The sequence below is a fragment of the Arvicanthis niloticus genome, chromosome 1 (genome assembly GCF_011762505.2).
Source record: "Arvicanthis niloticus isolate mArvNil1 chromosome 1, mArvNil1.pat.X, whole genome shotgun sequence".
Lineage (NCBI taxonomy): Eukaryota > Metazoa > Chordata > Mammalia > Rodentia > Muridae > Arvicanthis > Arvicanthis niloticus.
The window spans coordinates 67,404,596-67,419,025 of NC_047658.1; the positions used below are offsets into that span (position 1 = coordinate 67,404,596).

The following is a 14,430-nucleotide window of genomic DNA, read 5'->3' on the forward strand; positions in this document are numbered from 1 at the left end:
CATTGATCTTACTCTGGTTGTTCTGTAAAATGAAAACTCAACAACAACGTGATAAAGTAGTTATTGCTCAGGCATTTTTGGCCATTGAGACTGGAGCATCCCCTCAAGCTTGGTTGAATATGCTAAGTGCTGAGACGCTTTTCCGTTTATGCATGCTTGTGGGCACAGGATCTCATTGCACCAAGCTGTAGACGGGACAGCCTTTTGATGCCTCCCAGGGCTCGGGTTCCCATTGCACGGGACTAAGGCACAAAAGGTCTCTAGTCACTATATGCTATTTATAAAGAAGGAGGAGATGTTAGGAGCCATGCTGCGTTTGCTGAAGTAGCTATACGCTCGCCATTATAAGATGGCGCTGGCTTCCTGTTCCTGGTTCTTCTTGGCCTTGGTGTCTGCAGCTGTGCGCACGCGTAGGCGCGAATTTTCCCGCTGAAAGTACTATCAGTGGATATGTAAATGAGACCCCAGTCTGTAAGCCAATGAGGACAGATAGTCAGTACATTCTGGGGCTTGGGGTCCTTCCTTTGTTCTCCATCTTGCATCCTTCTAACTAAAAGAGCTGTAACAATAAAAGATGCTGTCAGAAGAATCTTGAGTGTGACGTGCTCCTTATCGGCGAGGTAGCGTGTTGCATAACACAACCAATATGGCAAGAAAAAAATCTAAAGAAAAAAATAATGTTTTACAAAATGTGGACTAGGGAGATGGCTCAGTCAGTAAGGTGCTTGCCCTGCAAGCATGAGTGCAGAGGCTATAAGGCCCCCATGAAGGGAGGACCTCACCCAAGCCTCAGGAATTCTCAGCCACCCATTAACTCACAAGACACTGAACTTGATGCAATCAGCAAGAGGTATATTTCAATCAGTATACTGAGGTCAAGACCCATGAACCACGCAGGGCAGTGGGGTCTGACCCCAGGGCTTTGGAGACAGAGAGAATTTAAAGCCAAAAACCACAACTCAGGGGGGAAACCACAACCCAGGGGGAGTAAAGGAGGGCTATTGGAAAGCACCTGTGGAAAGTCCCAGCCCATTATTCAGTTTGTGACAGAGTACAAGGAACAGGCACAGGCTATTCTCTAAGAGCCTATACATAATCAGCCATCTATCTCGTGATCAGTCAAGTTCCTGAAACGCAGAGCTCATGACCAAGCTGATCTGCACTCTTGGTTCTGTTCAGTCTGCTAGGAGGTTTTGAAAATTCTTAACCCTTTCAAGGCCAGATGGATCAGAGGGGCCAGACTTGACAAAAGAGAGTCTCTAAGTTCAGTGAGAGAATGGGAGAGTGACAAAGGACAGTACCAGCTTTCTCCTCTGGACTCATCTTGTTTATCTACATGTACATATACAGAGAGACCACACATAGTACAAAAAAATAAAAATAATGTAAAGCAACCAACTTTTTCCTGTATTCTATGCTCTGAATAATATAGCAGCAGTCTCCTGCCGGGCGGTGGTGGCGCATGCCTTTAATCCCAGCACTTGGGAGGCAGAGGCAGGTGGATTTTGGAGTTCAAGGCTAGCCTGGTCTACAGAGTGAGTTCTAGGACAGCCAGGACTACACAGAGAAACCCTGTCTGGAAAAACATATGTGTGTGTGTGTGTGTGTCCTATTGTAATTGTAACTTTTACAGATTATTTAAAAGCTGATTTCATGTTATTTAACTCTTAGTTTATGTAAGTGAATTAAAAGGGTCAAGTAACAAGAAACAGATACAGTTTTTTGTTTTTGTTTTGTTATTTTTTTTTCTGCAGAATCAGCAAGTCTAGATAGAGCCAGGCTCTGTTAGCCAGCATTTAAATTAAGTTCTAGGGATGAGGTAGGTAATCAATACATATTACTTTAATTTTTTAAATTTAGTTTTAAAATATATTTTCTGATTCCAATTTTTATTTTATTTCATTATTTAAAACAATGTTTAAATTTAAATATATTTTGATCATATTTTTCCCCTTCTTGAGTTCTTCCAGATCCTTTTCCCTCCCTGCCCACCCAACTTCAAGTTCTTCTTTAAAAAAAAAAAAAAACCTAAAACCCAATACAGCAAACCCCCAAACCCTAGAAAACAAAATAGAACATCACTCAAGAAAAAAAAAAAAAAAAAAAAAAAAAAAAAACACCAGACTGTAACTAAACAAAAGCACACACACACACAAGCCATGGAGTCCGTTATATGTTGGTCAATGACTCCTGAACATGAAGCCTGCCCTGGAGTAGTTGATATACCCAGTATATCTCTATTGGAGAAAACTGATTTTCCCTAACCTAGCAGGTATAAATAACAGTTCAGTTGTTATCCTTTACCCTGCTGGTTAGATTTTCACGTATTCATTCATTCACTCGTTTAAAAAATATAACAAAATAGAATATAATAAGATAAAAACAAAATTATCACATCAAAACTAGAAAAGACAAAGCAAAAGAAGGAAAAGAGCCCAAGGGAAGGCACAAGAATCAGAGACCCACTCATTCGCACACCCAGGAATCCCATAAAAACCTTAAACTGAAGTCTTGCTATATACACAGAGGCCCTGATGCAGACCCACGTAGTCCCTGTGCTTGCTGCTTCAGTCCCTGCGTGTTCTTATGATCTTTGCTCATGGTGACCTAGAGGGCCTTGTTTTTTTTGGTGTCCTCCATCCACTCTGTCACTTATACTTTTTCTGTCTTCTCTTGTGTGGAGCTCACTGAGCTCTAAGAAGAGGGATTTGATGGTCATCCCATTGAGGGCTGAGTGTTCCAAGGTTTCTCACTCTAAAATGTCTGGCTGTGGGTCTGAAAAACCTGTGGCACATGCCTCTTAAGGCACCTAGGCCAGGCCAACTCCATGGTTCTCTGCAAATTGGAAGGGTAGTTTAGTGGCAAAATATTTCCTACAAATGCTTGGGGGTCCAAGAATTCTTTCTCACTTTCCATGCAGAAAGGAGAAAGAAAGTCACCACAGCAGCATCATAGATGTTGAAGACAACAACTGCACCACTGATAATAATAAGAAGAGGGTAAAGTAATATAGAACAGAATAACAGTTTATATAAAATTATAATTTAAAATTAATGAAAATAACAAGATCAATGAGAAAGAAGAGAAATTACCAAACAAAACAAATCCAATTGAGAATTGAAAAAAAAAACCCAATAGTCTGGGGAGTGCCTTCCTATACCAAAGACACTAGAATGCAAGGATGACAGCTCTCTGTTGGCATGAGCTTGACTTCTCTATATTCAGTGAGCTGTGTAGGTGTTATCTGCAGCAATGGGGCCTTGCTGTCAGTTTGTGAAGAGCAACCTACAGTCTTAGCAAAGGCCGAGGTTGTTTGGGGATTCTTGTGGGACCTCTTTGGCCAACCACTCAATTAGATGTAACCAAATCCTGATACTGAAAGCTTTGTTTGGTAAGCAGTTGGAATTTTTGTCTTTCATTTGGCAATTTCATTTAGAACTCCTTCATATATGTATATATTTTAGGTATATTACTACAGTATCATGTTTTCATGTTATCCCTCATATATCCTTTCATTTCAGTGGTCTCCTTTATTTTCCCCCCATAACGCTCTCTCCTTCCCCTTCCTCACTTGATCTCCCATTCCAGCCCTGCCCCCATGTATTCATATCTATCTATCTATTCTATTTCCCTTTTCTAATGAGATCTATCTGTACCCTGTACTCCCTTATTCTATCTATACCTACCCTCTGTGTTTCTGTGGACTGTAGCTTTACTGTCATTGACTTCACAGCTAATATCCACACATAAGCAAATACAGACTAGTTATGTCTTTCTGGGTCTGGGATAGCTCACTCAGGATAATTTTCTAGTTCCATATATGCCTGCTGCTGTAGTAATTATTTTAAAAAGTGGCCACTGGTCAAACCGACTGGCTAAGCTGCTGCGGCTCTGCCTAGCTCAACCACGTGGCCAGAGGCTACATGTGTGCCACAGCTATAAACGGCCAGCCAGAAACACCAGCCCTGTCACCCACGAGACACCAGCGTAGGAGATGGCTCTGCCAATCTTCCACACTGTCTCTACAAGGTTGGGCATTGCCCAGATCATCCCGCCATCCATGCTGGCCCAGTAGGAAGATGAGACTCTAATGCTTAAATTATTCAAAGGCTTTATATATTTGGTAATGGTCAATAACAAAATGCCCATACAGAGGTATAACCCAATACCTAATTTAGATATACCAACTACCTTTGACTGCTACAGACAAGCAAACATCAGCCTCCATGTCCCCCTCTCTTGGTTCTCCTCTCTCTCCTTTAGCTTCTCCTCTTCCTTCTCCTCTTCCTCTCCTCCCTCCTCCCCTTCCTCTCTTTATTCCTCCCACCTTAGCTCCTCCTACAGCCTGCAGATTTCACAATGTCATTTTTAACAGCTGTATAGTACTCCATTATGTAAACATACTACATTTTCTTTATCCATTCTTCTGTAGAGGGACATCTAGGTTGTTTCCAGCTTCTGGCTATCATGAATAGAGCAACAAAGAACATGTTTGTACAAGTGACTTTGTGGTAGGATGAAGCATTCTTTGGATATATACCAAGAGTGGTATAGCTGGACCTTCAGATAGATTAATTCCTGTCTTCCTGAGGAACTACCACACTGATTTCCATAGTGACTATACAAGTTTGCACTCACACTAGCAATGGATGAGTGTCCCTCTTACCCTTGCCAGAATGAGCTATCATTTGTTTTATTGATTTTAGCCATCTGACAAGTGTAAGATTAAATCTCAAAGTAGTTTTGTTTTACATTTCCCTGAGGGCAAAGGATGTTGAATATTTCATTAAGTGTTTCTCAGCTATTTGAGTTTCCTCTCCTAAACAGAGAACTCTCTGTTTAGATCTGTACCCCACTTTTATTGGATTATCTGTTTTCTTAATATCTAGTTTCTTTATATATTTTAGATATTAATCTTCTGTCAGATGTGTAGTTGGAGAAAATCTTACCAATTCTATAGGTTGCCACTTTGTCTGAATGATATTGTCATTTACCATGCAGAAGCTTCTCAGTTTTATGAGACCCCATTTATTAACTGTTGATTTTATTGCCTGTGTTAATGGTGTTTTGTTCAGAAAGTCTTTTCTTGGCCAATGAGTTTAAAGATATTTCCTACTTTCTCTTCTATTAGGTTCGGTGTATCTGGTTTTATGCTGGGGTCTTTGATTCATTTGGAGTTGAGTTTTATGCAAGGTGATAAGTATGCATCTATTTGGATCTTCTACATGCAGTCATCAGTTAGACCTGCACAATTTGTTGAAGATGCCCTTTTTTCCAGTGTCTATTTCTGGCCTCTTTATTTAAAATCAGATATCTGTCAGTGTGTGGATTTATGTCTGGGTCTTCAGTTTGATTCTGTTATAAATTGAGGGGTTAGGGAAATAAGACCAAATGCAAAGAATGGTTTACAGAAGCATAGCATAAGATTCAGATTTTTTTTTTTTTTAAAATGTCTTCATTACATGCTCATCAAAAAGTAGAACACAACAAAAACTCTAAAATGAATAGTTGTGACTAGAGAATCAATTACTTTTCTGTTGCTGTGATAAAATACCATGACAAAAACAACTTAAGAAAGAAAGGCTTTATGTTAGCTCATAGTTCCAGAGGGAGTGTCTATAAAGGCAGGAAACACATTGCATGGTGACAGAGCAAGACGGTGGCTGATCACATCTTTATCCACACACAGGAAGCAGAGGGAATAAAGCAAGTGGTGAACAAGGCGAACAACTCTTAAAGCTCGCCCTCAGTGACATACTTTTCTGCAAGGCTGCATCTCCTAAAGGCTATATAACCTCTCCAAGTGGTACCACCAACTGGGGACCAAGTGTTCAAATACATATGCCTATGTGAGACATTTTTTAAATTCAAATCTCTACATTTGTCCCCTTAGCCCTAGGGACTCATGAGCATCTCATGACACAAAATGCACTTAACCCAACTTCAAAAGTCCCATAGTCGTTAACAGTCTCAACACCATTATAAAGTCCAAAGTTCCTTCTAAGACTTGAGACAATCTCTTTTTTTTTTACATTTAGTGTTTTCAGCTCTCTCTTTTTTCACTTTTATTTTTATTTTTTTATATTTTATTTACATTTCAGATGCCATCCCCTTTCCCCATTTCCCCTCCCTAGAAAACCCCTATCCCATGCCCCCTTTTCCTTTTTGCTTTTATACAATTTTTTAAATGTTGATCAAAGGCTTTATAAGTTTGGTAATGCTCAATCAGAAGTGTAACCCAATACCCAACCTAGATATATAAACTATCTTTGACTGGTGGAGACATGTGAACATCTGCCTCCATGCCCCCCCCCCTTTTCTCTCTCTCATCACCTAGCTTCACCCTTCCTGTTAAAATAAAACTTTTCTCTCAAAATGCAATTAGAGCATAATTACTCCTAATTGTACCAGTGAGGTACAAGATAGTCCTAATACCCAGTCCATCATTTTGTTGACTAACCAGAACCTCTGTCATCTCTCCTAACTAAAACACTTAGTTTTGAACCTGGCTTTTTTCTTGGCTTTAGAATAAATGTCAGCTGAAAACCATCCACTCAGATCTTTTCTCTCAAAGTAAATAGCCAGGATTGGCTATGAGACTATAGGTCTTCAACCCCATCAGAAATCCAGAATGACTGAGTTAACTGAAATTATGGGAAGCACAAAGCATAGCTTCTAAAACTTAGCCAATTTATAGAGAATGCTGAACACCTGGAAAGCCCCTATATGACCGAACGTTGGAGCATCAAATCTTCAGCCTTCTGGCCCAGAATCATCTGACAGACCTTAGTGATGCAGGATTATTAAGGGCTGATTACTCTGTCTAGGCAGATATAATCAGTCGACTAGTCTGCAAGTGTGTCCTTTTCTGGACAGTAATTTATCTGTAGATGGAAAGAGGCAATTCTTGCCTAGTGGCTGTCACCGCACAAATGGAGTAGCTCCAAGGATGCTCAATTTTTTCTTAGAATCCACAACAGGAAGCTGTCAGGAGCAGACAGGTCTCTAATCAAAATGAACATTAATAAAGAAATATTTGTAACATCAAATCTATGGACTTCTGATGTTTTGAAAACCAACTATCCATGCAAGGTAACTTGGACTGTTGTCTGTTAACTCCTCTCAGCTATTTCTAAATAAAATATGGAAAACACCCTAACAATTAACTCAAAGCCCTGAATTTGCTATAGTCCCTTAACTCACAGGCTAACCGTCTCAAATCTGTTTAAAAAGTTAAAGAAGGACTGGGTCTATGCCTTGTATTCCTAAATGTGTTATATAGGCACAATGCCTATGCGAGTACCAATATTCATCTTATTTTTATATAAATAAGAGGCTCGTACCAATGAAAACCTTAAATTTGAAATCAAAGTAAATTTTGTACCATTTAAGAAATTATAACTTCATCTTGATACTAATTGTACAGATTTCTACCAATAGGTTATGGCTATGCAATAAGTCCTAGCTAATCCTCCCTGTTCCAACAAAACCACTACTTTTCCCTAGAAAGACAGACCAGTATTAACCACCTCTGTCCCCAAGCCCAGGGAAGAGGGGCGCTGACTCTTCTTTAACTTCTTCAAGCTGATTACGGGCATTGAGATATTAGAAGAGGGGTGGGGGGAAAGAGTAAATTGATAAGCCTCTGATGCTGTGTCTTCACTGCATCCAGATGGAATTCCAGGACACTGGAGGTTTGAGCAGGTCTGCTCAGTTTGCTTGATGAGTAGATACACCAAGGCTGTGTATTCTGCAATATACAGTTCTCAGAACAAGTTTTAGTATCAAGAAAAAAAATTTTTTTTCCTAGAGGGCTGACTTTTTTTTTTAAAGATGTTGGTTCTAACAACTTTCCTTTTTCCCCCTTTTTTAAATTGGTTGTAATATTTACATTTCAAATTCTATCCCCTTATCCCATTCCCCCCACCACCTAGGAACCCATCCCCCCCTTCTTGTGCTTCTATGAGGGTGAGATTTTCCAGTTTCTATGATGCTGTTTCCATTAACATAAACTGCCTCCTAAATTTCTAAATCCTTCCATTTGTGTTATTAAATCTCCTATTTTTCTTTTTTCCCCTTTTTTCCTTTTTTTCATCTCTTTTTTAAAATTGGGTATTATATTTACCTTTCAGATTTTATCCCCTTACCCCACTTCCTCCCACCACCCAGAAACCTCCTATCCCATCCCCCCTCCTCATGCTTCTGAGGCAGTGCCCACACCTACCCCCCCCACTACCCCTCTGGAAATTCCTCTCCCACCTATGCTCGACAAGGCCATTCTCCCCTACATATACTGCTGGAGCCATGGGTCCCTCCCTATGTGCTCCTAGGCTGGTGGTTTAGACCCTGGGGGGCTCTGGTTGTTTGGTATTGTTGCTTTCCTCCTGGGGTCACAAACCCTTTCTGCTCCTTCAGTCTTCTAAGTTCTCCATTGGGAAACCCTTGATCATATCAGTGGTTAACTGTGAGCATCGTCCTCTGAATGTGTTAGTCTTTGACAGACCTCTAATTAGACAGCTATATCATGTTCTTGACAGCATGCACTTCCAGCCATCCACATCAGTGTCTAGCTTAGGTGACTGTACATGGGATGGATACCCAGGTGGAATGGTCTTCTGATGGCCCCTCCTTCAGTTTTTGTCCCATGTTTTGTTTCCATATTTGTTCCCTTGAGTATTTTTGTTACTCATTCTAAGTAGAACTGAGGCATCCCCTCTTGGTCTTCCTTCTTCATGAGCTTCATGTGGTCTGCAGGTTGAGTCTTCGCTATTCCAAGCTTTTGGGCTAACATCCGCTTAACAGGGAGTAAATACTATGTGTGTTCTTTTGTGATTGGGTTAACTCACTCAGGATGATAATTTCTAGATACATCCATTTGCCTAAAAATTTCTCGAATTCATTATTTTTTAATAGCTGAGTAATACTCCATTGTGTAGATGTACCACACTTTTTGTATCCATTCCTCTGTTGAGGGACATCTTGGTTCTTTCCAGCTTCTGGCTATTATAAATAAGACTGCTATGAACATAGTGGAGCATATATCCTTATTATATGTTGGAGCATCTTCTGGGTATATGCCCAGGAGTGGTATAGCTGGATCCTCAAGTAATGTTATGTCCAGTTTTCTGAGGAACTGCCAGACTGATTTCCAGAGTGGATGTACCCACTTGCAATCCCACCAACAATGGAGGAGTGTTCCTCTTTCTCCCCATCCTCGCCAGCATCTACTATCACCTGTATTTTTGATCTTAGCCATTCTGATTGGTGTGAGGTGGTATCTCAGGTTTGTTTTGATTTGCATTTCCCTGATGACTGAGGATGTTGAGCATTTCTTAAGGTGCTTCTCAGCCATTTGAGTTTCCTCTGTTGAGAATTCTTTGTTTAGCTCTGTACCCCATTTTTTAATAGGGTTATATGGTTGTCTAGAGTATAATTTCCTGAGTTCTTTGTATATCTTGGATATTAGCCCTCTATCAGATGTAGGATTGGTAATGATCTTTTCCCAATCTGTTGGTTGCCGTTTTGTCTTGTTGACAGTGTCCTTTGCCTTACAGAAGCTTTGCAATTTGATGAGGTCCCATTTGTCGATTCTTGATCTTAGAGCATAAGCCATTGGTGTTCAGTTCAGGAACTTTTCCCCTGTGCCTAGGTATTCGAGGGTCTTCCCCACCTTCTCTTCTATTAGTTTCAGTGTATCTGGTTTTAAGTGAAGGTCTTTTATCCACTTGGATTTGAGCTTTGTACAAGGAGATATAAATGGATTGATTTGCATCCTTCTACATGTTGATCTCCAGTTGAACCAGCACCATTCGCTGTAACTTCATGTTTCCTATCACATACAATGCTCCTAAGATCGTGGGATGTGCTGCCTTCACCTTTGTTACTTATACCCTATTGTCTTTGTGTGTTCTCTTCTCATAGGCTTCAGCCTTTGGTTTCTTTTGGTTTTCAGTTGTGGAAGTTTATCTCATCCAACCTTCAAGTTCAGGGATTCTTTTTCAGTATATTCAGTATACTAATAAGCATATCAGATACATGCTTACTCTTCAAAATAATCCCAAAGGCTGGTTGTGGTGGCACAGACCTGTAATACCAGCAGTCAGGAGGCTGAGGCAGGAGAACTATAAATTTGAAGCCAGTCTAAGCTATGCAGCAAGATCTTGGATCAAAAAAAATTGAGAAACACATAGATTACTACACTACTCTCCTGTTTTACAGTTTGGGATATTAAAACTAAGAATATTGACCAAGAGTAGAATTGTTTGTTAACTTGACAAGATCTATAATTACCTAAGAGATAAGCTTCCTGAGAAGCCTATGAAGGATCATCTAGATTAAGTTATCTTATGATCCTGCCTGTAAAAGATCATCCAGATTAGGTTAGCCTGTGGTCATGCCTGTAAAGAATTATCTAGATTAGGTTAGCCTGTGGTCAAGCCTGTAAAGAATTATCTAGATTAGGTTAGCCTGTGGTCATGCCTGTAAAGAATTATCTAGATTAGGTTAGTTGTGTTGGAAATAACTACATTAACAGTTGACAGCACTCTTCTCTAGGCTAAAGTCCTGGACTGCATAAAAAGTAGAAAGCTAGCTGAACAGTGGCATTCATCATTCTCTACTTCCTGTCTACAAATACGATGTGACCAGCTGCCTCAAGTTTCTGAGGTCATGCCTTCCCCAAAATGATTAACTGTACCCTCAAACTATGAGCTAAAACAAACCCTTCCTCCTTTGGATTGCTTATTGCTAGGAATTTTGTCTAACAATGAGAAAAGTAATACAGACAATTGGTACTGAGAAATGGAGTCCATTGTTGTACCATGTGGTCCTCGGGTCTTCAGAACTGGTTTACAAGAGGATTGTAAAGAATTCTGAAACTCTGGCCTAGAAGTCTTTGAATGCTGCAAACAGATCTTAATGAGTGATTCTCATAGGAGCTTGGAAGACAAGAATGTGAAGAGAAACATGGACAGTGGAGGCCCAACTCATGAGAGAAGCAAAGGCTCTATTCAGAACAAGGCTAGAGGCCATTTATGTGGTTTTCTGGCAAAGAATCTGGCTACATTATGCCAGTGTCCTGAAAACTTGAGTATGGTTGAGTTTAAATGAACAGCAAGAAGTATACTGAGTGAGGATTTTAACTGTGGTCTAAGATGTATATGAATACTATCAAAGGCAGCACAATATATAAATTTATAGAAATTTAAAAATCGACCATTGGAATATCTTGCTATCAAATTGTCATTAGTTCAGAAATACTTAAGAAACGCTTCATGAAGGAGGAAGCGTTTGAGCAGGTAGAGTAGGATTTTAGCAGTTGACATGGTAAACAACTGAGGGAGTGGTACAGCTGGGACAAACACAGTGAACCCTGAACCAAAGCTTATGTTCTTTCCGTTACACAAAACTATGATAGCAAGAGCCCATGTGGTAAGGTAGTGTGATTAAAAAAAGGGGGGGGGGGAGCTGGGGACTGTGAGTTGCAGAAGAAAAGACTAAAAAGAAAAAGTTAAGAAAATGGAGAACTTTTGGTATGTGTATAAGAAGTCTAGGATATCAAAGAAATCATTCTGAACCCTCAAATCACCAATGGAGATGACATTGTATTCCCCTCGTATGTCAGAAGGCATAGTAATTGAGTGGTAATGTAAGCAGTATGGAAGCAGAGTCACAGAGCAGGAAACCTGGGAGTGCTTGACCAGAACCAATGTTTTCTTTGATACATTTATCTTTAGAATAAGCCGTTTTATGGCATGAAACCTTTATCAGAGGATGACAAAAGAAGAGCAGCCAGCCAGTCAATTCCACAGCTGACTGACTTATTGAAACTTGCACAAAGGGAACAGAAGCTTGTGATATTTGATCTTTTCGGCCCTCCACCAGGACATCCTCTCAGAAACAGCTTTGTCCGAAGAGTAGTAAGGGTCATCCTTGACTCTAATATTCAACAACATCTGGTATGTCTTTCTTAGTATTTATGGCAGAGGTTGGGAGGTGAGCAGTCTGGTCAGGAGTGTAGTTGAATTTAACTACCATATAAGTCCTCTCTGAGATCAGTAAGTGATATTGCTTCCTTTGGAAATGGAAATAATTGTTTATACAGCCACAGAAGGCAATCTGAGAATGATCCAGTTAAAATGCTCCCAATAGGGAAAATATTGCGACTTCTTACGTTTTTAAACCAAATTTATTAGTGCATTGTTAAAGAATGATTTAGGAGTTGAGGAGACAGCTCAGTGCATGAACCACTTGCACACAAGCATGAGGGTGGAAGTTTGGATATTCAGAACCCATGTAGAAGCTGTACAGGCATGGGAGCCACCTGTAATTCCAGAACTTAGGAGGCAGAGACAGGGCAGGACAAGATTGCTAGCTAGACTAACTGGGGTTGGCAAACTCCAGGTTCAGTGATCGACTCTGTCTCAAAAAATAAAATGGGAACCAATTAAGAAGATACCTTATGACAGCCGAAATAGCTCAGTTGAGAGAGCGTTAGACTGAAGAAGATATCTTATGTTAACATTTGGCCTCTACGTATGCACACACATATGCATGTGCACACGTGTACATTTGTGTACCTGTGGGCATTCACATATGTATGCTACACATACACACATGTGCAGGAAAAGAGAATAATGTATATGAGGCTTGGCTCATATAATCCCAGCTACTGTGGATGCTGAGGCCAGACGATGACAAGTTTAAAGTTTGCATGGATATAGAATAAGGACAATTTATACAACTTAGCAAGACTTTGCCTCAAAATTAAAAAAAAAAAATTTAAGAGTGCTGGGGATATAGCTCACCAGTAGGATTATTGCCTCGCATGCTTGGGACTGTGTGTTCAGTCCCTAGGACCACACCAAAACATAATAGTGTGTATGATAACACTGAGGTGATCTATCCAGTGCTCAACATAGACCTAACATGACAATACAGTCATGGTCTTCACGACAGTATAACTTTGAGGGCATTGGCTTTAAAGAACCATGCAGAGAGACCACCGCTCTCAGTGGCGTGAAGCTCTGCTCCTCATTTGCTTTTGGTTTCTTCTTTTAGAATCACTCTTTATTTGCAAAGTTATTTTTTCAAATCACTTAATTTCTCAAAATCAGCAATGCTGTGAGTAAAACAAATGTGTATCTCCCTCCCTGCAAATGGAGCTCTTTCCACAGCTGAGTCACGGCAGCATCCCTGTTGCCAGGAAACACCTAAGTAGCTCCTCTTAAAGAGGGCTTTGGGCATCAGAAACTAGGGTATAGTACTTTAATACTCATATCTACCAATATTTTTTCTCTGTTAAATATCTAATTCACGATCCTGCAAGTACTAGGAAGGAGCCTTACCACTGGGCTACAATACATCGTTAGCCCTCAGTTGTTTTTTTTGTTTGTTTGTTTGTTTTTTTGTTTTGTTTTGTTTTTTTTTTTTTGTATGAATCTTTCTATATGCTTGGGCCTTTAACTTACTGTTAACTGGTGGATGGAAAGGTCTGGGGGAAAACTCAATTCCACAGCAGTTTTCCCCATTTTTAAGAGTTCATTAGACAATATAACTAATTTGATTGCTGCACCAAGGGCTAGACTCTTTCTCTGCTTCCTATAGACTACTACCAGTGCTGGAATGGAGTCTCACCCATTCTCCTGGGCTGTTTGCAATTAGGAAAGTTGAGCATCCACTGTGTTTCTTCTTGCAGATACTTTGGTTGACTGGTTTTGATAGAGACTATGTCAAGTACATAGCTCCTGGTTTTCGGCACGTGGGTCGTTTATGGTCCATTACAGAGCTTACACAAAAGAATATTAGTATAATAAATGTTGACTATAAGAGATTGTTCTACACTGGGATGAGGTAAGTGTTTTACCCCAGCTCTTGGCATGCATCATTGCTGTAACATTGACAAAATATCAGTTCTACTTAGCTTCCTTTCCCTCACGCCTTATTTGGTTTTATATCATCTTTGACTCCTCCAGATTCTCATTGCTTTTTCTGCTTCCCTTTTTTGTTAATGAACATGTATGATATGTAGATGATGCTCCTTCTTCGTACTCTAATTCCTTACCATTTAATACTTGTGTTAAAGGTCCATTTATTATTTTATGTGTGTGTGTTTCCATGATGTGTGTATGTGCATATGTATAGTGCCCACAGAAGCTAGACAAGAGTGTAAGATCCCCTGGAACTGGAGTTATAAGATGACTGTGAGCCTCCATGTGGTTGCTGGGATTTGAACGAGGGTCCCGTGGAAGAGTGGACTGTACTTTGATCAGCTGAGCCATCTCTCCAGCCTCTCCACACATATTTTTATATGATTGTATATATATTTTACTCTACACTTTTGTAAGGTTGACTATTTAAGATTCCATATTTAAGCACAATTATACACCGTTTGTCTTTCTACCTCTGGCTCATTTCATGTAGTATAGTGCT

General features: G+C 40.0%; 1 protein-coding gene across 2 annotated transcripts in view; it reads left to right on the forward strand.

The window, feature by feature from the left end:
* Gdpd4 (glycerophosphodiester phosphodiesterase domain containing 4) overlaps positions 1–14,430 on the forward strand; it is a 91,399-nt gene that overhangs the window by 46,811 nt on the left and 30,158 nt on the right. For both annotated transcript variants that reach the window (XM_076938320.1, XM_076938315.1), the window contains exons 12-13: positions 11,736–11,957; positions 13,697–13,851. In XM_076938320.1, the coding sequence (XP_076794435.1) occupies positions 11,736–11,957; positions 13,697–13,851 (377 nt within the window). The remainder of the gene's footprint in view (positions 1–11,735; positions 11,958–13,696; positions 13,852–14,430) is intronic.